At 39.1% G+C, this 23,711-nt stretch overlaps 2 protein-coding genes and 1 long non-coding RNA gene across 26 annotated transcripts in view; 1 reads left to right on the top strand and 2 right to left on the bottom strand.

Moving 5' to 3' along the window:
- The window catches only part of Hr4 (Hormone receptor 4), a 50,764-nt gene extending 43,265 nt beyond the window's left edge, over positions 1–7,499 (bottom strand). The window contains exons 1-2 of one of the 5 annotated variants that reach the window (XM_011307787.1): positions 7,415–7,499; positions 4,843–5,099 (exon numbers count right to left, since the gene is read on the bottom strand). The gene's annotated coding sequence lies outside the window, so the exon portion shown is untranslated. Of the gene's footprint in view, positions 1–4,842; positions 5,261–5,833; positions 6,106–7,414 lie in introns of those variants that run through there. The other 4 variants (XM_011307788.1, XM_011307791.1, XM_011307790.1 and 1 more) reach the window with 4 other exon arrangements.
- The window catches only part of LOC105268331 (uncharacterized), a 79,488-nt gene that overhangs the window by 47,293 nt on the left and 8,484 nt on the right, over positions 1–23,711 (top strand). Inside the window, exons 1-2 of one of the 2 annotated variants that reach the window (XR_892319.1) lie at positions 6,121–7,265; positions 7,434–7,637. This is a non-coding gene — a long non-coding RNA (uncharacterized lncRNA). Of the gene's footprint in view, positions 1–6,120; positions 7,266–7,433; positions 7,638–23,711 lie in introns of those variants that run through there. The other variant, XR_892318.1, reaches the window with a different exon arrangement.
- raskol (Ras GTPase-activating protein raskol) overlaps positions 12,651–23,711 on the bottom strand; it is a 79,061-nt gene continuing 68,000 nt past the window's right edge. For 18 of the 19 annotated variants that reach the window (XM_011307803.1, XM_011307804.1, XM_011307805.1 and 15 more), the window contains 5 exons: positions 21,651–21,745; positions 18,261–18,544; positions 15,237–17,934; positions 14,785–14,909; positions 12,651–13,902 (listed from right to left, as the gene is read on the bottom strand). In XM_011307803.1, the coding sequence (XP_011306105.1) occupies positions 13,629–13,902; positions 14,785–14,909; positions 15,237–17,934; positions 18,261–18,544; positions 21,651–21,745 (3,476 nt within the window). In that variant the 3' untranslated portion in view covers positions 12,651–13,628. The remainder of the gene's footprint in view (positions 13,903–14,784; positions 14,910–15,236; positions 17,935–18,260; positions 18,545–21,650; positions 21,746–23,711) is intronic. The other variant, XM_011307807.1, reaches the window with a different exon arrangement.

Genomic DNA, 23,711 nt, shown 5'->3' with positions numbered 1-23,711 from the left:
TTATTCATTTTTTTCCTCTGCATTGTACTCCTCTTCACTTTAAAAAGTCGGCCATTTTCATTTCGATGTTTCTGCCATTTTCTCGAGAACCAATCCTCCGATTTCGATAAAATCAGTTTTATTTTATAACTAGGACAATCGAAAATTGGAAAACCTAGTTGTCCACTCGTTTTACCCCGGTAGATTTTCCAAAAAATTTAAGCAACTTTTTTAATAATAATTGTGCGAAATGGATTCCTGACAAGTGTTTCGGATTGGAGATGTTGGTATTGAGTTCGGGGCACTGGAACGATGGGAAAAGTGTAAACCCGGGAGAATTATAAATTTTTTGAAAAATCGAGGTTATCTTTCTGGGCGTCTGCCATAAATCCAAAGTTAGTGTGGGTATGCGCTTCTGTAGATTTTCCGCGTTTTCACGGTCAGGCATTATCGATCCCACCCCATCCCCTCCATTTACAAAGCTAGAAGGAAAAGGGGGAGTAAATCCTTGTGACGAATCAGTTGTAACATGAGAAAATTTTGGAATTTCAATTCTGAAGGGAAAAAGGAATGAATTGATTGAAAAATTGGGGGTTGATATCGAAAATTCAACCGAAAATCTTCTAGGGTAGTTTGGAACTCTTGGATAGGTAGTGGGGATTTTTTTAGGGACTCGGGAGATAGTGTCTTTTTTTTTCAAGTTGACGCCCTGAACTTCTAGTATTTTTTTCCCCCTTTTTCTCGTAGTGGCGCATCCCCTGAAGACGCATGTGCAACAGAATGTATTTCGGTGCACAGTGTACGCCTCCGGTGGAGGTCAATGCCCGTCCTTACTCCCGACTCAAGGAAGAAAGGAGAAAAAAAAATTGCATCAGCAATTTTTCAATTCTCTGCCCGAAAAAAATGACGAACTTGAGAAATTGTATCCATTCACCACAAGAATTAAATCGATTAAATTATTTATTTATTAAAAATTTAGAATCATCCAACAAATTTCTCTCGGTAATAGAAAAAAAGAAAATGGTGTTCATTATTTTGATTTAATGATTGAAGGGATTTTTTTTCTCGAGTTTGAAATTTTTCAGAACAAAAAATGTCAGCTCGGTAATTTATTGTGAAAAATATTCGTATATCGATGTAACATCAGCGAAATGATTGCGTTATGCACCGCGGAAGTCTTTCTTTTTTTTTTCTCTCTCTAATTTTCCCTCTTCCCTCTGGTCTCGGGTCTGTAATCATCCCAGAGGCCTCCTGGACACTTTCACTGGTGACCCACTAGTGTTATGCTGTTACTCGACTACCGTTAAATGTGCAAGTTACTTTTTGCAGTAATCATCATTACATATTTATCTAACGATTTCTCAATTATTTGTTTTTTTGTTAATAACAGCATAATGATTGCTTCTCTATTCGTTGCGCCATCGAACACGGGAATTGATCGTTACGAGTATCGCGGGTAGAAAGTTGGGGTAGGTTGAAGATAAAAAAAATTCATTCGTCATCGTTTATGTCCAATTTCCTCCGAAAAAATGATAAACGATAACTGAGAACCCATCGTTCCTCCATAAAAATCTCCCCGACGACCTATTCCAGAAATTTTTTCCACTCATTCTCTCAGACTGCAAAAATAAATTGAATGATTTTTTTTATACCGACCAACACACCGAGAAAAATAATTCGATTAGAAAATAATTAGAATGGCGTTCCTGCATTATTATTGTTTAAAAATTCCACAAAAAACGATTCGCTAATGATTGAAAGTCGTTAATGAAATAAATAGTTTGAGTGAAGTCCATAATTTAATTTCTCAACGAATGACAGTCGAATGATTGGAGGGATTTTGATGATGCCACATGGCTAAAAAGATGAGGGCCACAAGTTTGTGATATGACACTGGCGCAAACTCGAGGCTTCTTGTATGAGTTAGTTGACTATGAGCTTCGGGTTTGCGAGGGTCAATGACTGGAGCAAGAGACACTACACATTTGAAACACTGTGTACACGAGGCCCCTGTCACATCCGCGTGGGAGTTATTAAAAGCTGAAGCGTTAAAAAGTCAATGTTTCCATTTGAATTTTTATTTGATAAAAAGAATAAATTTGTCTCCCTCTTTTGTTCGGTTTTTGTCAACAGTTGGAGGAGTTCTTTGCCTTCTATTTTCTTTTTTTTTCTTTTCTTTCTCTCTATTTTTTTCTTTATTTCGGGCCACGAACGTTTGTTTTACGCTGTTTGTACATTAGGTGGGGGAGGATGAACGAGGTTGTGATTAGAGGGGACAGTAACCTAAACCTTGGACTCGGCAATCACTGACGCACATGTTTAAGTTCATGTGGGAGATTAAAATATTTTCTGTTGTTTAGTAGATATTTGAGGGAATTGGGTGAATATGTGGGGTTTATAGAGAGTGAAATATTACAGAAAAATGACGGAAAATTCAATGCGGGGGTAAAATTCCAATTGTCCAGAATATAAAATACAACCGGTGATGTTCTTACACAATCTGTGACTGCACGAGAGTCAGTTAAATTGTTGCACGATACGATTGAAATCTCATATTAAACTTGTAATGGATAAAACTGGACGAATCTCTTTTCAGTCTCGGGTTATTTGGTATAGGCTAGACACTGACAGTTCGACTATTACGAGTCTATGTTACTTTCTCCCCATCGAGGACGATGCACTCACCAATACCCCACCGATATATTAACCCATCGATGTAAAGATATCCCAGGAATTGCACATGTGCAGCCTTTGGAACAGAATGTCAGATTTCTTTTGGAAGTTTTATCGATTGCAATATCGGATAATTATCCCTCAGTTCGGTCAAATAATTCGTTGATAAACCCTCACTGTCCATAATTTATATAAAATGAAAAATTGTCATTAAAACTGGGATTTACTGGGAAGAAAGTATAAGATTGATAAAAATTAGTTGGTGATTTCCAGTGGTAGTTAAATTTTTTGCAGGTGATAAAATTGAATTTGGCGTGAATTGAGATGATCCCCAGGATGTTTTCGAATGATTCAACTGTCTGATGGTTTTTTAACGGCCGTTGAATCCCCAAATAACTTGAAAAAATGAAGAGCATAAAAATCTCCTAAATCACGGGATTCTCTTGACAAAACCGTACGTTTTTTTCCAGTCTACACAAAACGATTGCATTTTCAATGTATTTTTACACCCGAGTCATCGCTCCCACGGTGTATTTTTACCAGGGGAATAGCTCTGGAGATATGTAACTGGCATGAGCAGTGCCGTATCGACTCGAACTACATTTTTTTTTTTAAAAACAAGTTGCCGACGTTTCTCAGTTGGACTCCATTGAACAGTTTGCATGACATGTCAATGAGTCGAAAATACCACCGCTATTTTCAGACGATTGAACTGTACTGGAATCGAAAGCTCCTCTAGGATCCGCCGGAAGAGCCCTTCAGGCACTTCCTCAGTCAATTTTTCGATTGGGAGTGAAGATCAAACGATCCGGGAATTCCCGGATGAAAAATAATACATGACAAGAGAATATCATTCCATTTAATCAATCATCTCGCGATTACTTGTGCCCCAAAAATCATGGGGATCGATATTCCTGTCTCTCTAAAAAAAAATATCCAATACGAATAATGATTCCTCTAAAAAAAAATGGAGCCACGTTCCTTAGTCATCCTCTACATGCTCCAGCAGCGAAATAAAAATCTGCAAACGATTAGAAAAAGATCTATTAAAATATATGAAATTGGGCCCGTATTTGCGTATTTTATAGATATTTTTTAATGCGGGCAAAACTAGTCAGAGCGTGAATGCAAGTGAGAGCCCGTAGTCGAGGAGTGGGTGAAAGTTTGAGTGACTCGAGTAGAGAAGAAAAGTTGTATTGCCGGACGTGCAGAATACACGAAAAAGGGTGGGGGATAAGCCGCAAAGGAGAAAGACAAACGTTGGATGTTACCAATGGGTGTTGGAATAGCGGAGCTGTTTGTAACCTAGACGTTAGGTACTCCTGAGAGTTGTCCGGGTAAGCAGCTCTTACTCACGATACCGCTATACGCATCACTCATCGGACACTCAAAGAATACGGGATGACCTCTTTAAAATTTTCCCACCCACAAAAATTCAACCGAGTCATTAATTAATAATCATGAATAATAATAACGACCAATGGCTCACAATCATTAATGCGAATCATAATCACTGATCAATATCAACGATTAATGAATATATATAATGAATATTAATAATTAATCCATGATTGGAATTATTATTTTTATAAACGATGTTCGTTTTTCAAGTTAGAATAATTAATTGAATCTCCCCCAATTAATTATTCGGAGTGAAGTCTAAATCTTTAATGAACGGAACAATTGTTTAAAATTTGAGAACGATAATTTCTCCATCAATTGCAATTTTTCTGTAATAATGATAGAAGGAAGAGAATTCGCTCGTGTCAACGGAGGCGTCCATCCACCTCGCGATAGTGGGGGAATCCCCTCAAAGAGTAAAATGGGAGGGGATAACCGGCGCACTCGCTCAAGCCTCGGTGTCATTGCCTCGACGCTCACGGCGGCCAGTGACTCCATCACTGACCTAGTGCCGACATTGCCCGAGCCCTACCGATACCTCCCGAGGCCTCGGTCGTCGACCCCTAGCTCTACCACTGCCACTCCTCCCCTCTTCCCCACCTTCCCCTCTCGTTATGCGCCCCCACCACTCCATCATCCCCCACCCCACAATGCGCACGACTCGAGGCACGTCACAATTACGCCAAAGAAAAAAAGAAAAAAAAAAAGGCGAAATTAAATCCACGAAAATCCAAAAAGCCTCGAACAACTCGGATAAATCGTCAATAATGATAAAAATTAATTGCTCACATTTTTGGATGATCGATTCAACTCCATCAATGTCGAGTGCCTCTTCACCAGGAAATCCGGAGAAACTCCACTGGATACCACGGAAAATTAAAAAGAAAAAGGAAAATAAATCCGGAAACTTCACTTTTTACCAATCAGGTTCACAGAATGATGGGAAATCAAAATTAATCACCACTTCACTCGCGTTTACATTTTATCACAGTATTGATGGTTAATGACACATTGATCGATGTCATTGTCGGTTTGTTCCGATATTCCTGGAAATAGGGATATTGGTGAATGATAATTACGACTGGGGAATTTTTACGTGCAAATTACTGGAAAGGGGAAATTGAGGGTGAAGGTTTGAGTATTGTATGCCGGAAAATTCAGTTCAACTTTTTTAACAGTGTCTGAAATTTGTGCAAATAATGAGTTGTCTCGTGCGACTAGTGAGTTATCGTGAGTAAACTGGGGGAAAGATTATTTTCAGTGAAAAGGTAAATTACTGTGAGAAATAATATATTATTATTTAACTGGGATGTTTATTTACGACAAGCAGTAAAAAATATTGGGTAAAAACTAGCTGTGTATTACTAGACAGCGAATACTCTACTACAAACAGTAAATTACCGCCAGTAAACAGCAAATTACTGTCGCTAACCAGTAAATCACCTCAAGCAAGCACTTAACAATTGGACGAATCCCAATCGCCAATTCAGACCTGCAATGAGTAAAAAATCATCGCGAAAACAGTAAATTACCAATTACAAACAGTAAATTACCGACAATAAACGGTAAATTACCAAAATCGACCAGTAAATCGTAAATAATCCGCGAAAAATGGCCGTTGATCACCAGTAAATTACCGTCTGCAAACAGCAAAATCCGACAACCATTCCCCGATCACATCCATTCAAAAAATTCGCACTCCACGCTAAACACAATCAGTTAAAAAAAAAAATGAAAACGAAAGGAAGAAAATCCAATTACAGTAAACTGCCCACTGTACCTGGAGGGGAAACGAGGTTTAAAATCGGGATGTGTAATCGTCACGCAGTTTTCACTTTTAAAATTCCGTAGCCTTTCAAACTCACTCTCTTGAATTCTGTTCAGCACACTGGTTTTGCCCCGTCTAGGTCGTGGTGTTCCCGTTTTCTCATTCCCGTTAGCATTACCGTATCCGTAGACGCCAAGCTAACCACCAGTAACATGATTTCCACTCACTTTACGTTCACGTTAGTCCCTACTGTGTGGTTGTACCTTGGATGGTTTAACGTTTTACTATCGTAGGTTAACTCGTTCATTTTTTTTTTTCTTTTTTATTTGGAGTCTGAGGGGGAGACACGTGCACCAACCGAACGCTGTTTGAGTTTTTAATACAAACGGGATAAGCGCAGGGAGGGGATGAGAATTTTTTTTTTTTTTCTCCAATTCTTCACCGCTCTTTCATGCACTGCACCAGTTCTTACTCATTCCCTCGGTTTGTTTACGTTTGAGGAGGGGAGGGCTGGGGCAAAATGGATTTATGGGGTTTGAGATGGGTGTGGAGGGGGAAGATGAATTGGTGGGGAAATTTCCGGTTCCGTAAGGTGGTTTTGAGACCGTTTCAATGGGGTAGATCAGGGAATTGAAGGTTAGGTTCCGGTCTCGTGTTTTTTAATCAACGTCAATTAAAATCGATGAAACAATTTTTTTTTTTATTCATTTCCAATGTAGAAATTTTTCGAATATGATGGCAATGTTGCGAAAATTATATCGGTAATCGTGAGAAATTTTACCGCGACTACCTTTTTTTTTAAACTCATAAGTAGTTTTTGTTTATTTAAAAAACAAAGAGAACTTTAACTTTACCGTTTACTCAAGTGAGTGAATCGATGGTGACGCGCATGACCTCAAATTTTTCCCGCATTCCATTTCCGGCAACGAAATATCCGTCAACGGAATCTCCGAGCGCCCGAGAAAGCGAGAGACCTCCGTCACTTTTTCATTGACCAAAATGTATAATATGAAGAAGAAGAAGAAGAAAGAGAAGCGCCGGAGAACGTAACTACAGTGGTATATGTACAGCATTGAGATATATTTACCGGACGTTTAACCCGGGTATTACGAATTCGCCAACGCCATGCGCATCATTTTCACTCGCTCGCAAATTCGCTCAGATACACACAATGAAACCGATCTTAAATCACTCATCACCACAGCTAACCCCGATTTTTTTAATTTACCCCACCACGCGGATAATCAATCGCTCATAAATTCGCTCGGAACTTTCATCCACAAAATCCCAAATCAAATCACTCCCACTGACCACAACAAATTATTCCAATTCAGAGTAGCCACCCCTCGAACCACAATCATTCTCTCACAAAATAGCTCAAAGAAACTCAAGGCTCAAAGGTCATTTGAATTCTAATTGCTCTACTCGAACCACTCATCATCAGGTAATTTTGGTTTAGGGTAGTTATCGAGGGAGAAACCGTCCAATTTCTCACAAATCGCTCAAGAAAACTCAATAAGCTAACAACCCAACCACTCGTAACAAAAGTAGACCTAAATTCAAGCCTCAAAAAAAAAAACAACGAATTTATACTCAAATTGTGTCTCCACAGGTTCTCGTCTTCCCGAAAAATCTCCTCAAGGTTACTCCACTCACAATTCACTCACAACCACTTCCTCTCACAATTGGATTTGTCTCATCACTCAACAACTCCGAAGAACATTAGTATAATGTTTCCAGCACTTCTCGTTGGCTGAGAATATTTTTTAAAATGAAAAATCGAAGAGGTCGACACCAGTTGAAGTCTCGAGCCTGAGTGAGTACTCCCACTGCAATATTTTTTCACCTAAAATTGTAGTAAATAGTTTGAGAACAATTCCTCAACTAAACACCACTCGATTCACATTTCACCCAAAAATAATCAGAGATGTATCGACAACACCTTCCACCGAAATATCCTTTAACTTCGCAAGTTTTATCCACAAAGTTCATTCCCTCTAATAGTGTACACACGATACGGTTGATCGTTGTGGAGGCGAAAGGATTTTCACTCACTCGTATATACAAGGCCGTGGGCACTTTTACTGTACAATCAAATGGGGGGAAAGCGAGAATGCACGGAAATAACATTCTCTAGTTGTCAATCATATTAATATCATCGTTTTTACAAATTTTTCCACGATTTTCCTTTCCAAAAATCACTTCAATCCCCAATAAAACCCATATACTCAAGCCTTATCTTTATTCCTCCACTCCCCAACCCAAAAGAAATAGCAAAAACAACTCAATATTATTTTAACGTCTAAAAAGTCATTACAGCAATCAATAACAACCGAAAAACCCATAAATTCTGTTCCTCACAGATTTGAGTTATGAGTTGTTTGGAGAGAATTGAATAACCACTTGGAATTTGGAATTTCTGTGCAGAAAATCGTGGAAAAATTGGAAATCAATCCCCACCATCCCCACCACCAAAACTCACAATAATTTCAATGTTAATTCACGTTATTATCAGTTTTTCTTTTTGAAAAATGGTATTAAAAAAGAAACGCGCCACGAGGTATAGGAGGAACACGGAACGAAACGAGGAGAGCAGCAGCTAGCGCTCTAGCAGCCGGCACCGAGCCGCTGAGGTCAATGACCTCTCCTTAGCCGTCGTCGTTGCTCTCCTCCTCGTTTTCTCTCTTTTACCTCCCCTCAAGTCCTCCCACCACCCCTCCCACCCCGCCGCTCATCCCAAAAACCTCTCGCACTAAATTTTCCCTCCCACTTTGCCACCTCAAAGAGCCCAGTAGAGGGGGTCTCTATCACCCCAGGATTTCCCCTAGCTTTTGTCCCCTATCCCCCCTACCACCGTGAATTTCAAATTTCCCCTAACATTTACCCCCACCCCTACTCCTGCCACCCGCTGAGGTTTTTTTTTTCCCCTCGCGAGATGAGGATCACTCCGTCTCTAGCGATTAGTCGTCTCTCACTCGTTGGTCTAGGTCTGGGAGTCTAGATTTTTTTTTCGGGGCTGGGATTTTTTAGGGACGGGGGAGGGGGGCAGATGATCAATTTGAAAAATATCAGTCTTTCAGGTATCAAATCCTTTCGATACAAAAGCTCTTCTGAAATTAATCCCTTTACATTTCTTTGGTTTCAATTATTTCAGTTGATATTCACCTAGGGATTCGTTAATTGTATGCTCGCCCCCTCGAGTGTCCCCCGTGCCCCCCCCAGAACTTAATCAATCAAAAATCTCCCATTGACTCAAAATAAAATTGGGGTAGGTTGACATATCCAGGGTGCAATCACCTTTTCCTCCGCACCTGATTCTCCCCTCCACGATTCCCCGAGAGGGGGGCCAACCCCCTTTCAAAATCACTCTTCCCACTCCCCAGGAGCTACAGAACCATGTGAAAGGGGCGAAAGAGGGGATGAGAGGTGGAAAGCGGAGGGGGTGAAAACCCCTTTAACACCCTCTCATCCCCTCTCACCACCACCCAACACCCTCTCACCCCTCAAAAGGCACTCACGATACGCCGGGTTCACTGGTACAGTGTACCCTCAGCAGTGCAACGCTCTCTTCCTGATTCCACTCTATATACAGAATGCCACATGCACATGCACATGTACATACTCATATATATATATCAACTTCTCTTGCTCCTCTTTATTCGTCAGATGCAATTCTTCTTGCGGACTTGCACCCTCACCCTCTCAGTACTGGTTTTTCGTTTCACAGGGGGCACTTTTCACTCAACTTTTACTCCACACTCATTAATATTATTACGACACAAAAACTGACCTATGACTCTTGTCATTGTTCAATCGATGATTGATATTCATTATTGGCAGGGATTTAATTGGAGAAAGCAATTGGTCGAATGGCAGGAGAGGGAGGAGTTTGGAAAATTATTCTTATGATTTTTAATCGGCACTTGATATTTTTATTTGATTCTATTATTATTATATTATAGAGAAAAAAATTCAACGATAATATCGATTTATTAAAATCATTGGATCATGATATTTATATCAATAATGAAAAATCCATGGAATTGGCAAATTCTTGAGATGTTTTAGTCAATTTTTTGAATGGGCGATGTTTGAAAGAATAGAACGGCGAAATGACGATTTCTGAAACAAGGAGATTTGATAACACTAATCACGGGTGTCACTCGATTAAATTCTGTGGTACATATCTGTTTCCCGTTCTCATATGGTGGTCGACCAAGTCCTTCATAGGACATTGACTTTGAGATATGCCAGTGTCGACGTCTGCTATCACTATCTTATATTTCGTTCTTATCACACTTGTTCGCTTTACCTTATCAACAATACCGCCTTAAGTTACGGAATTGCTCATCACTCCCTCTCACTTCCACCAACGGCAACAGAGATAAAAAAAAAAAATTCCTCTGTGGAACACCAGAATAAACTACTCACAAACGTTTCATCATCGTTTGAATAACAACCACGTTTTTGGCCATGACCCTTTCGAGTTCAACTCACTGTTTACATTTTTCTTCTTGGAAATTTATTTTTCACAGCTGAAGGTTTAGTTTATTTACATTATCACCGTTTTCACAGTATACCCTTGAATTGAGTTGATAGCACCGCGACATAACACTATAGATGACAATATTTCACAGCTGAACAACTGTTTTTCGTAAAAAATGTCATTGACTCCTCATCAGTGTACATTTCATGGAAATTTACTGTTTAAACATAGAAGGGAAACAATGGATAAATCGAGAAAAATATTATCGAACTTCTAGGAATGTCCACAAAATTCGGAGTTTGTGGAATGTTCTCTGACCAGAAATTGTTTTTAAAAGAAATTATTCAAGTATGAAACAATTAATCAATCACACAATTAGAATGATTTATTATCGACTAGTTTTATTGTTTTGTTTCATCATTATTATTATTATTATTATTATTTTCTAAGGGTCTGTAAAGAAACAATAGCAAGGTCAATGCTTCGTGGACTCGAATTGCGCCATTGAAACGAAATCCACAATTTGATAAGTTCTTCTCACAATCACGTGATTAACATCAAACATTTAATCACCACTGAAAATTTCAAGTTTATTCAACTCGTTATATCGAAGCCTTGCGTAATCCATTATCAATCCGAAGAAGAAGCGATCTATTGACAGAGATTGTGAAACAATTTTGGATAAGGTAAATTGTAATTCTATTCAACAACTTGGAATTTTATTTCTATTATTCTAATCACGTTGAAGCGTCGTTATAGGTGACACGACTTTTTCTCTTTGTGAACTCAAGTTTTTTCACTAGTCATGAAAAAATTGATGTTCAATTAGGAATTTATCTCTTCTAAATAAATATTCCACTTATTTTTTCGTTTATGATAGGAGCTTTGATTGGGATTTTCTCGAAATGATGCTCTTTGTTCATTCTAATGGAATTCTATCTATCGCTTTTATTTCTCCTTCAATTACTGACGTCACGGCTACTGGAATTTCCATTTCAAAGGCGATTGTCATCAGTCATTGTTAAGTTTTCTCTCGTTTTTTTTACTGGCTTCTATTGTCTTCGACGTTTTTGTGTCGCGTTAAGGAGTGGATGAATAGTTTCGTCGATAGATGAATTTAATTTTCCTCTCCGTTCGCGGTTGATTAGAACTACATTATTGAGAGTAGAAGTTCTTGAGCTGAACACCATCTACATGTAATTCGTGGAATTCAATGACGATTAAATCTTCTCTTTCACTTGAAATCTTTATTTCAACTTCATCTTCACTTGATGCAAGAAATATCTTCCTTACCGGCAGAGATAAATTATTGTTCAGGTTCAATCAATGATAATCAATTGTTTATTCTTATCAGCCAAAAAAAATTTGAAATTTCTGTCCCAAAATTGATTTAAAAGAGACAATTCTTCTACTTCAAATAATACTTGAACTAAAGGGGAAATCAAATACAGAATTTCTCTTCTAATCGTATTTATTTGTTCATACAATAATAATCGTTTCTAAATGCTTAAATACACATAGCTTACAATAGAAAAAACAAAGTAATGGAAAATACTTATTGAATTTACAATCTAGTGATTCACCGCATCTCCCTCAAAAATTGAGATTTTTGTTCCTCATGAAATTTATTACTCAACAGGATTACATCCATGAATAATATATTAATTTTGCGACAGAAAATACTCATTTGCATCCACCGATGCATCAACGCGTGAGTAAAAATAAACAGCAATAGACAGGAAAAAAAAAAGGAATTTCCCTCTTTTTGCTTTCTATACACAAGAGTATCCGAGAATTCAATCGATCATAAACAACTTAATTTATTAATACCTTCAATAAGGATTATCGTTATTTTTATACAACTCGAAGTGATAATACTTTTTCTCATCAACTAATTCATAATCAGAATTAGCCTAATAATCCCCGACGTTTTTCATGATTTTTCTCCTCTCATATTTTGACGTCATCTCTCTCCTATCATACATAAAATAACGCGCATTGCATTTTTTTTTTGAACTACCTCGATATGGCTACGATGATTATCCATTTTCTTGTAATGTAAAACGAGGAAAATGACAAAACAAAGCTACATATGAATTTTTAAACCGAGTAGATCGAGAAAGGGTCATCACCTGTTTTCTTAGAAAAATTAACGGTCCCAAACTGGTTACGAATTATTTTAAGGGCCGGATGGAGTATCTCGGAAAGATAATTTACTCCAAAATTGGGATTCCTAATTACTCCGCCAATTAATTGTTTTTTCCGATAATTGTTAGTTAGCGTTCTAGTCGTTGACAACCGCTAGAACGCTAGGTAACAATTATTAAAAAAAAACGATTAATTGCCAGAGTAATTAGGAATCCCAATTTTGGAGTAAATGATCTTTTCCAGATAATCCAACCGGTCTTTAAATAGATCCGAAATCACTGATTTCACCTCTAAATTCGCCCAACCTATCGGTTCAGTTCATCACCACCTCAAGTAAATCTCACCTCAAATCAAATTTTCACCTATAAAAATTATCCTGTCATTTCTCTTCTGACTTCTCAAATAACCAAAATAACTTACTCGATTCGTATCTACAAACGTAAAACACTTGATCTTTGGTAGCAATTGCTAAATAAATATCTGGTTTACCTTAAAATTTGTCCATAAATCTCCTCTATTGTTTTTATGCCATGGAATCAGTCGCGTGCAGGGCAAATGCCCGAATGATTCTGAATAATCAAAAAAATAATCGCCAACGGATACACTAACAGAAAAAACTACTTTCAATAAACAAAATGGTTACTTCCTCCCCAAATCGTAAGCCAGTAAATATTAATTACTAAACAATAATAGTATGAAGTCCATAATTACTCCTCAGTAAGTAAACAACTACTTACAAACAGTAAATAATTAATGACTTGATAAGTAATGAACTTGTATGATGTCAATATTCTTCCTCAAAAGTAGTTTTATCTATCAGTGTATACAGGCAATTGTACGTAGAATGCCTGAAGTACACGATAATGAAAAAAAAAAAACAAAAAAAAATGTTTCTACGGTTTTATAACTCCTGTTAATGACCTACTGGTCTTCTCTGGGCAGTATAATACAAAAATTATGAGTTAACTCGTACAAATGATTAAGCTTACCGTTAATCTTCAAACAATAATTTAGATCTACGTCTATGTAAGCTAAACAGCTTATAAATATTTCCTCCGTCATTTGTCTCAACTGATTGATTACGATTTCAACACTATCCTATCAACTTTCACCTTTAGTTCAAGCCTCTGGTGTTGTGTTCTCTTTTGATCATTTGATACTGCTTTTGATGATTCAGCAGGATGAACTCTTGAGTTCACCGATGTCAGCGATATTTTGTAACAATGCAGCAGCCTCACTGCTGTTGGATTGCGCTTTTGCACTGTACTGTTGCTTTAGGGAGGTTAATGCGGACAATAGTCTTGTGTTTGATGACATCAATCTTGTATTTGTTGCATCTAGGACAGCAATCTGTTGCTCCTGGGCATCTATCACGCGCTGCTTGTACGATAGTGCTGCTGACATCTTCTGTTGCTCGCGACGCAGCTCCTCCTCCACAGATATCAAACTGGAGGTCAATAATTCGTTCTATTAGTATCAAATTATTATTGATATCGAATGGGAGTGGTGAAGGAGTCGCACTGTTATAAATTCCTTGAATTTTCGCTTTCTCAAAAAATTTACTAACAGTGAGCTTAATTATTTCAATTATTACAAAATTGTGATGTCATTTGTTTAATTACAGTAATTCATCACGTGGACAATTCATCGCTGTATTCCTTAAATTGAATTCCAAATTTGACGAAAGACGTCAAAATGTTTGGAAAATTTTGATACATATAGGGATACCTCTATATATATATATATATATATATATATATAGAGCGATTAATTGTACGGTAATAATTAGAAATTGAGTACAATTTTGAAAGTACAAATTAATTGCTCTCAATTTGCACTCTGCCTTCAAATATTCTAGGTAAAAACATCGAAAACTCTTTCTAACCGAATCGTGCATAATCCAAAAAATAGTGATTAATTTATGTGTTTCCATGTTATTGTCTGTATTACCAAACACACATTGAAGAACCGCGTGTCGAGATAAGTGAATTCATTGTCGTGTGATTGAGTAATGAAAAAAAAAAGCTTAAGTATTAATTTCCCTTACACAATGAATCCAGATCAAGCCAGAGTATTACCAAATGCAGCGGAAAGAATGCATAGGAACACATAATAGGTTAAAACAATCAGTTTCCAACATCGATTAATTCTCTATCACCATGAGTCATCCAATTTATCAATCGAATGACTGACGAATTGATCAATTGTGATCAATTACGTTATGCGATTGATTAAATTAACGGAATAGTCACGACGTTTCGATACAACTCCAGCAGAAACTTTCCATAGAAAAAAAAAGAAACATTTAAGATTAAAAGAAGGAAAATACCTGGCAATGAGGTTCTTCATTTTGGTGTCAGGTGCAATGCTATCGACATCGCCATCCTCTGATGCACCTAATCGAGCCCGGAGACGGTCGACACTGCACTGCAGCCTCTCGATTTCCACCTCATACTGTTTCAATGAGAAAAAAATGAAGATTGTTAGTTACTTTCGTTATTGACGATCGTATGGATGCTGATTTAGTAGTCATTAACACAGTTATGTTAATCATTTGATGTTAATTCGTATTTTTTTCTTTCGTATTTATTCTCGTTCGTTAGGGAGAGTTCGGTTTCTTCTCTCGCCTTGCGAGGATCTAATTAAGTCTAATCTATTTTGGAAATCCGATTTATTCTCGATATTTATATATTGTAATTTCATTTCTCACAAGTTTCAATATCGAAGTCTATTGACCAAATGGTCTCGATGAATCGATTTGAGAACACTCATTGGACTCACCTGATCAATGCTCCTGTGGCTTCTGCTCTTGCCCCTCCTGGTGGCACAGGTCTCATCCTCACTGGTATCACTGAGATCCCTATTAGAATCCAGAGAGAGCCTTCTTCTGAGCTTTGTGCTATAGCCACTCTGGCCTTCTGCAATGCCTCGGTGTCCAGGTGTTTGCCTCCACTGCTGTCCATTCCCTCGATTCCTCATATTCCCCTGTGTCGCAGGTGAAGGACTAAGATCCACTCCTCTGACCCCCTCGACACCTCCGCCTTCTCGTTCTTCTGAGCTAGTGCTGCCTCTCCGTCCGCCCCTGCTTGCCTCCATGTGATAAACAGGATTGGCAAAGGCCAGAGGTGCAGCGCTCATAATATGAGAATTGGCATTATTACTCAGGTCAACAGGACTCGAGGACTGACTATAGGCAGCGAAGCTCTGATACCCCGAAGAAGCTACATTAGACAATTGTGATATTGATATCTGCGATCCCTTCTGGGACTTTGACTCTGACACTTCGTCGTCCGCATACCTCAAGAGATCAGAAATTTCGTCCAGATTTCCATTGGTTGTAGATCCCTTACTGTAATTATTGTTCGGTTGATTAATCGTTAGAGTGAGGTTAGAAGGGTTGATGGGATTCGCATTGACTGTTGTTTTGGTGACGTTGTTGTAGTTTTGCTGCTGTGTCTGGTTAGCATTTTCCTCTTTGCAATGATTGCGAGAGGCCGACCTCGACACATTGTAGTGATTGTGGATGTAGTTATCGTCGTGCAAGTCATGGTTAACCTTGGCGTGCCGGTGACTTGAGTTCTGATTTGTCTGATTGGTTTGATTGACGTTGATGTTAAAGTTCGAGTCTTTGAGATTGCTGTGAGACTCGGATCGAGTCGGACTCGTTGGAATAGTCTGGCAATGGTTGACGTTGGCCAGGCTCGCTGAGGCTGTCAGTCTATACCCTTTCATTCCGGGTCGGTGCTGTCGAGATATCGGGGTTGGAGATCTCGATACAAAGGCTGGGGGTTCGAGTGGGTGGTAGTCTTCACTAGTGATCTGCAGTTGAAGCTTCCCATTCGGGAGGTAAGCGTTTCTTGGCAAAGTTGCTGCCCTAATAACATTTGGGGATCTTGTCCCCGGTGGGTGACCCAGAGTATTACTTTGAAGAACCTCAGAACTGTCTCTTAAAGTTCCGTTCAAGGTACTGTGATTGGATAACGTCGACGAGGCAGAGACTGATAAATTTGTATTGCTGTTTGCAATCGTTGGATCGTTATATCTAAATATATTGTTCTGAAGATTTGGATAACGATGAGCTGTGGAAACTGGGCTGGGGCCCGGTTGCTCCAGGGCCACTGAGATCCTATCCAGTACGTCTGGAAGTCGAGTCGACGAGGATGGAGAAGTGGTTCCTGCAATGCTCTCACGTAGGAGAGCATGAAGAAGTGACAATTGTTTCCCCAAATCAATATAGCCATCGAATTCCAGTGAATTGTTCGATGGGCTGTCTTTGGGTAGTGGATTGCTGATTAGCTGAAGGAAATTTTTCATCGCGGGTGCCTCCCGCTCGAGAACATCATTCATAAACTCCATGAAGTTTTCCTTTCCTTGGAATCTTGTGAAGTTCGCAAGAGTTTGAAGACTCTTTGCGACGAGTGTGAGATTCCTCGCGGCCTTTTCATTTGGATATTCATGAGTAATATTGAACAGTGATGGTGACAAAATGGCGGGGCATAGGAACCTCAAGAAAATGGAGGCAGATATAAGGTTATCAGCGATATCCTCGCGTCCCATCTCCTTGAGCCTCTCCCTAAAGATTCGGAAGCACTCGCGGAGCTCCAATGGAAAGTGAGCGTGACTCGCTAGAATTCTGCTCCAAGCGAGCTCCACAGCATTGCGGAGATTCTGCTGTTGCTTGTGAAGAGCCGCGAGAGAGGAAACCTTCAAAGGATCAACCTCACAGTCACCACCTTCAACCGCCGCCCGAACAACGGGCCCTAGAGTCTCCTGGAGGTACCTGTCACCGGTCAACTTGAGATATGCCTCCATGGCTTTCGTCGCGAGGGAATTTCCACGGAATGTCAGGCGCTCATCATCAATCCTGTGAATATCCATCATAACGAGATCAGCGAGAAATTGCGGTGCCTTTTTCTCACGCTGCATGACTGCCACAAAAGCTGTCGCAATGTCCTCCTTGGCTTTGACCCCAATCGCGGGCTCCAACCGCTCGCAGAGAGAGGGATAATCAGTTTTAAGGTACTCCAAGAACTCCTGATAAACCTGAACTGGTAGAATGTCCACTGATTGGAAGCGACACTTGACCCGGAGGGCTGGAGGCTCCTTGAGTGGCCCCTTGTCGCTGACCACGGGGTACCATTTCTCGGTTAGGTAACGGGAGGTCACGTTCTGAACGGGAATACTCACTGAGCCGATCAACACGTTCTTGTCGCGTTTCTTCTTGCGATCAGCCTCACGATACAGATTCACCTGAATCGTATTAACCGAGGGAAGGAGATGGAAGTCAAAGTGCTCGCCCCAGAAGCACAGTTCTGTCTTGAGTTTTGCTGTTGTTCGGGCATACAGCGTGTTGTCCAGGCAGACTTCGCAGAAGTAGCGTTTCTTCGTGGGAACACCTTTGGCTTCCAGCAGCCATATCTGCAGGGAATTATCAGTGCGACGGGTCTGCTCAGCATCTGGCTGAACTGATTTTCGAATGCTGCAAATTCATGGATGAGTAATCAATTAGTAATTGGATAATTGGTGCAACGCTTGCCAGTCACAATTCGATAATCGATGTTCGACCATGAGTCATTTTTATATCGAACTCTAATATCGAAAATGTGAGGACAATCATTGGATTAGTTGCCTCGAGGTGGCAGTTTTCTTTGAACGAATTAAAAAGTCTCGCTTGAGTGATGCTGTGGTCGTTAATTTGAACTTCCACTTGAGACGCAAAATTGACTTGGGGTTCAATCTCTTGTTCTTTAAATGCATTTAAACGATTGAATAACACAATGAGTGCGTAGCTATGAATTATTCTACCTGTGCAGCCACTGTTGCCTCTCGTGGGCTGTTCTACAGCTGAAGTACTTGGGTGGACCGTTGCTCGGTGTAACTTGAAAACAATGAGGTCGACCGAGCAAACTCGGATGCATTGGTGTAACCGCTGCTAAATCCATCGAGGTTACAGCCTGGCTGCACAACAGCGACTCGTGCGAGCGACAACCTCGTAATCCAGCTCCACGCTGTTTCTGTCTCTCAAGTTTTGTCACGCTCTTGGTCCTCTTCAGAGGATTAGAGCGGAACGAGCGTTTCGAGAAGAAATTCTGAAAAATAGCCACAACAATCAGTCAAAAATTCTTCAATTACCTTTTTGTCGGGGACATTTCCGATTCAAATCACTGGTCTTGAAAATCTATTATGAAATCTGGATTGGTGGAGTCCGAGTTTCATTTTTAATCATCTGTAAATTGCCTAACAGATTATTTTGAAGTAGACCTCACGGACCTGTGCAATTCATTAATAAACAACATAATCTCTCACAGCATACCAAGATGATCAGCTGATCGGAGATGATGTATCACCGCAATTCTCAAGACAAATGGTTCAACACTGTTCTCTTTTACAATTATTCTACTCCGTAACTCAACGCCCTGTTATCTAACTAAAATACAAATTACCCGAGAACAAATCAAACAATTTGACCAGTTGACTGAACCGGGAATTTCCACGCTCAACCGACGGATTCATAATTTATTCCGCATCATCGATCTTCTTTACCCTATTTGCGAAATAATTGACAATAACGCTGACAAGATTATCCTCCCCGTTGTCATTGGCATCGCTCATTCTCCGACACCTCATCGGTCCAACGTAACGCGATATGGATCGGTGTCATAAGTTCAAGTGATGCTTAATATTCCGACACTTAAAAGAAGAATACCAGGATAACTCCGGACGACAGGAGAAGATACGATAAAAGAGAGAATAGTGAAACGTAAGAGACAATTTTGTGGAATCTTATCGCTTGTCAAAGGCTATCAATATTCTCTGTTCAGCTATTTGATCTTCCACACGTTCAAGAAAAAAAACAACTGCGTGACAAATCACTAAGTGGCCCTTCCCTTATCACCAGCTTTCACGTACCCCCGGTTATCACCTTATCATTTACTCCTCACAGCACAACATACCTAATCTACCCACAATCTCATGACTAGTCACAGACTATCTCACAAACACTCGTAAATAAAAATGAGGGTTTACCAATTGTAAAGAGAGATCAAGTAAGGAAACAGTCCAGCAATTGATGAGAGATAGTTATCAGCCAGGGGGACCAATCCACCACCAGAAAATTGAGGAAATTCAGTGGAAGCAGGAAAACCGTTAGAAACTTTTGAAAAAGGTTTAAAAAAAAATAACGCGGGAAATGGCGGATGAGTGGCGAAAATTGATCTTGGCGCGACGAAATCTCGGTGACGACTGCAGATGTGGAGGGCCATCTCACCTTGTACGGTGCCCTAACGAAGTCAAGGGATCCTTGGGGCACTTTAAAATGAAGAAAGAAGAAATTCAAAGAGAGAGGGAATGATTTTTCAGAGACCCTTTGCACCTTTGTCCCGTGAATTCACCGGGAAAGAATGAGAGAGAGACGAGAGTTTCTTCCATTGAGGTGAGCACACCCGAAAACCAGTGAAGGGGGGCCCCCCCTCTCACCCCATCTTTTATTTTTATTCTTTTGGCGCACATCGTCAAGCATCAGGCGAAACTGCAGGGAATAAAAATGTCTTCGGGACTGGGTTGGGGTTCTCAACCCCTCAAGATAATCGATCTCCCTGAAAATTCGAATTCTTCTCGGCATTGCAGAATCCCGGGGGGGGATTTTTGGGGTTCCATTTGACGGTTTAATTTCTTCCTATATTAGAGATTCATTCTTGACATTTCACGCAATTTTTCGACAATTAAATCACGAAAACATATAATAACCATTAATCTCAATATTATTTAATTACAATCCATAAAAATAATAACAAAATATTTATTCATAAAAATTCTTGAATTTCCACATATAAATTCAGTTTATTCTAGTAAAAATTATTTATAATTTTTATTAGAAATTCAAAAGTGAATAACAAAATTGGATATAATATGTGTTGGACAGAGTGTTTCGGGAAATTGTGACGTGCGTATATTGTATTTTGGTTTTTGCGAGTGTTTACAGGGATTTATTTTGAATCGCGGTACAAAGTGTTTTGCTACATAAATTCGTGTTGTTTTCCTCTCAGTTGGTGAATGTATACGGAAGTGGATACTACGCGGTTTCTTAGATAATAGTGGTACTTGTTTTCCCCGGAATGACACGCGATATTGCGTTGTGAGATATTACATTTTAGCTATTCACACATTTATTTCGACATTTTTTTCGTTGATCAAACGTAGTGCCAGTGAGAATTGAGTGACTTATTGAATTTTATCAAGTGTCGAGTGTTTGGAGTGACGTAATGGATAACTTCCTGGGAGTCCAGAGCGGTAAGTTTACCATTTTACACTATTTTTAAATTACGGATTTCGATGGAAATCCCTATTAATTTTTTTTCTGAGAGAAATCGGGTGGAAATGATGACGGATTATTATTCAAACGTCAAAAATTCAGAGATAACAATACCCACGTCCTAACAAAACACATCATCTGCTGAATCCCAATGGATCCATACATATCGACTCATTAAAAATGGCGGCAACATGTGAAATCATTCGTTGTTAATTCGAACTGACAGAAAAAATACTTCTCCTTCCGTCGACAAAGAAAAATCGATTTTCCCAATCACTTCTTTCGTTTACGATTTCACTTTTATCTCGCTTTCGACATATTTCTCATTGTTATTTTAATGTTTTCCCTTCCACACGATTGCTCTTGCAAGAAAAAAAATTAATGCCCAGGTGGGGTAACGGGGGGAGACTGATCGATGTAGACACCGGCAAACGAGTTTTATAACGATGAAAACGGCTAAATAAACAACAGATCGTCGGTCTGACAATAACCATTAGCCCTCGCAACAAATTTGAATAAAGAGAAGTGACTTTTTGACTCGTGCATCACGTTTTTGTGGTATCAAATTGTTGTACTTTGTGGGGGACCAGAGGGTGAATCACTGGGGGATTTTTTTTTGAGGAATTGAATCAGCTGGACCAAAAGGAATGATTCAAATTACATTTTTTAGGATTGAGTGATATTTAATTTGAATGGATCTGACCGGAGAGGGGAAAGAACTAGTTTAGCTCCGGTGATCCAAAAAAAAATCAAAATTTCAGATTGAAAAAAAAAAGTGTAAATGCAATTTTTTGGGAAAAAATCTTTATTTTAGGAAGAATAAATTTCTTCAAAAAATGTAAAATATATTTTTGACGTACGGAATTGATGATGAAAATACTTACAACTATTCTGTTTGGTGTTACATCGAGTGGTCTTGCCCCCAAAACAGGGGTCGCCGGTGCACTTCCCCTTCTGCATGCCTTCTCGTAGGACGTATCTGAAAAATGGAAAAGGAAACCGATGGTTAGAATGTTATCCCCTGAAATACACGTGTAAACATGTTCGATTACAATCTACCCTTTTTTCACTCAAAAAGATGCCACGCATTTAGACACGCATGGAAAAACGCCCGTCTCTCATGCCTCTAGATCTATAAAACCGTTGCGCGATATAATTCACCGTGAATTTCTTTTTCCTCACTCTTTATTTCTTCTGGTGAAACCCTTGCGACTCGCAGCTGTAATGGCATTTCACTCGGCGGAAAATCGGTGGAAAAATCCTGACCCAGTGAGCGTCAACAGTAGAGACATTAAAGGATGATATATGACGCGTTGAATATTGACAAAAAGGTTAAATCAAATATGAAAGAGAGAAATCAGATTTTATCCAGATACTAGGCTGAGGTGAACATTTATTTTTTTCATTTTCATTTTCATTTTCATTTTCATTTTTCTTTTGATATTTTCATATTTTCATTATCCCCAATAGTTTCATTATGATCTGAGACAAATAGACGCTTACGTCACGATAAAATTATATTATGAAAACTGAATAACGATTGATACAAATTGAAAGTAGATCGATAAATTATAGACTGAAGAACAAGAAATGAGAAACGGAAGTGGCTCAACAGTTTGAATTAGAAGTGAATAATATCCCACCGGAAAGTAACGATGAATATTGTGCAGTAATTCCCGGCAACGCTGACAACTCGGGATAATAAATAATTCTAAACTATTTATTCCCCTTTCTCTCTCATCATACGGCTGAATACTAATTGAGGCTAATAACAGTCGGTACAGCGGCGGGTCTTTTCTCACTGGGATAATCGTTGTTATTTAGACGTTACCCTCTTCTCCCATACCATCACGCAATACTGCGCTATTATGTGCAACATTTTTTTGCAGACGAAAACGTCGAAACAGCTGCATAAATTCACGTCTCAAATTCAAAATCAAAATACGTAAAAGTAAATCTCGTAAAATTATCGACAAAACCTATTGCCCTAGAATGCTGGAGAAAATACTGAATTCTTTCGATCGTTAATGACCGGTAATAAATTATTTAATGTCTACTTAAAGAACAAAGAATTTACGGATCAGTTTAAGTTGAAACTCAAAGGAAATAAAAATGAAAAGTAAGAGAACGAAATGAAAATTCAAATGCACAGAGAACAGAAGTTTTCCTCTCGAAAATTTGTTCCATCTGGAATTTTCAAACAATTGGGTCAAAATAGGGTTCATAACCGGGAGTTTTCATTCGGAAATTTTACCCGCCCATGACTCATCACTCAGTTGGGAAAAGTATTGAAATCAAGAATATCTTGACAAAAGTAGATAAATGAAAAAATATCATCTCATTGTCGGAAAATCATCATAAATACGAATGTAGGCGACTGGAGAAAATAACAATGAGAAGAAAGGTATCGGGTCCAGTCTGGTATTCCCTCCTACCAATGGTGGGACACGCCTGTAACACTGCGTGAATTGCAATTGAAACGACAAAATGAACCGGTGACACACGACTCATTCCATTCCGACGAACATTTGCTCTTGCTTTTTCCCTCACGGTCTATTGTACTCCCGTAACGGTTATTAATAATCAATGTTACCCCCTCCGTACCTCTCAACCCCTCATTTTAAAGCACTGATTGCAGTTTTTATTCCATCTCTTTATTTGTATTCTTTTTTTGGCATCTGGAAGTTACAATTGATACAGTTTAAATTTCCACTCGAAATTATTGGAATGGCTTTTAGGGGGTAATCGCCCGTGAGTAATGATTATTTGAATGAGTCAGTGGATTTTAAAAGAATTTTTACGGAGGAGGGGAAGTGCGGAAATTTATTTTTACCCCTTTGTGTTCATTAAATTGACATTTTTTGGGGATGAACGGGTTGGGGGGAGGCGATCATTTGCATTGGGTATTACAACAGAGATAACCTCAGTGGTTTAAAATATCCCTT

The sequence above is a fragment of the Fopius arisanus genome, unplaced genomic scaffold (assembly GCF_000806365.1).
Source record: "Fopius arisanus strain USDA-PBARC FA_bdor unplaced genomic scaffold, ASM80636v1 scaffold00056, whole genome shotgun sequence".
Lineage (NCBI taxonomy): Eukaryota > Metazoa > Arthropoda > Insecta > Hymenoptera > Braconidae > Fopius > Fopius arisanus.
The sequence above is the reverse complement of the archived record's forward strand: the minus strand, read 5'-3'. Positions and strand labels throughout refer to the sequence as shown.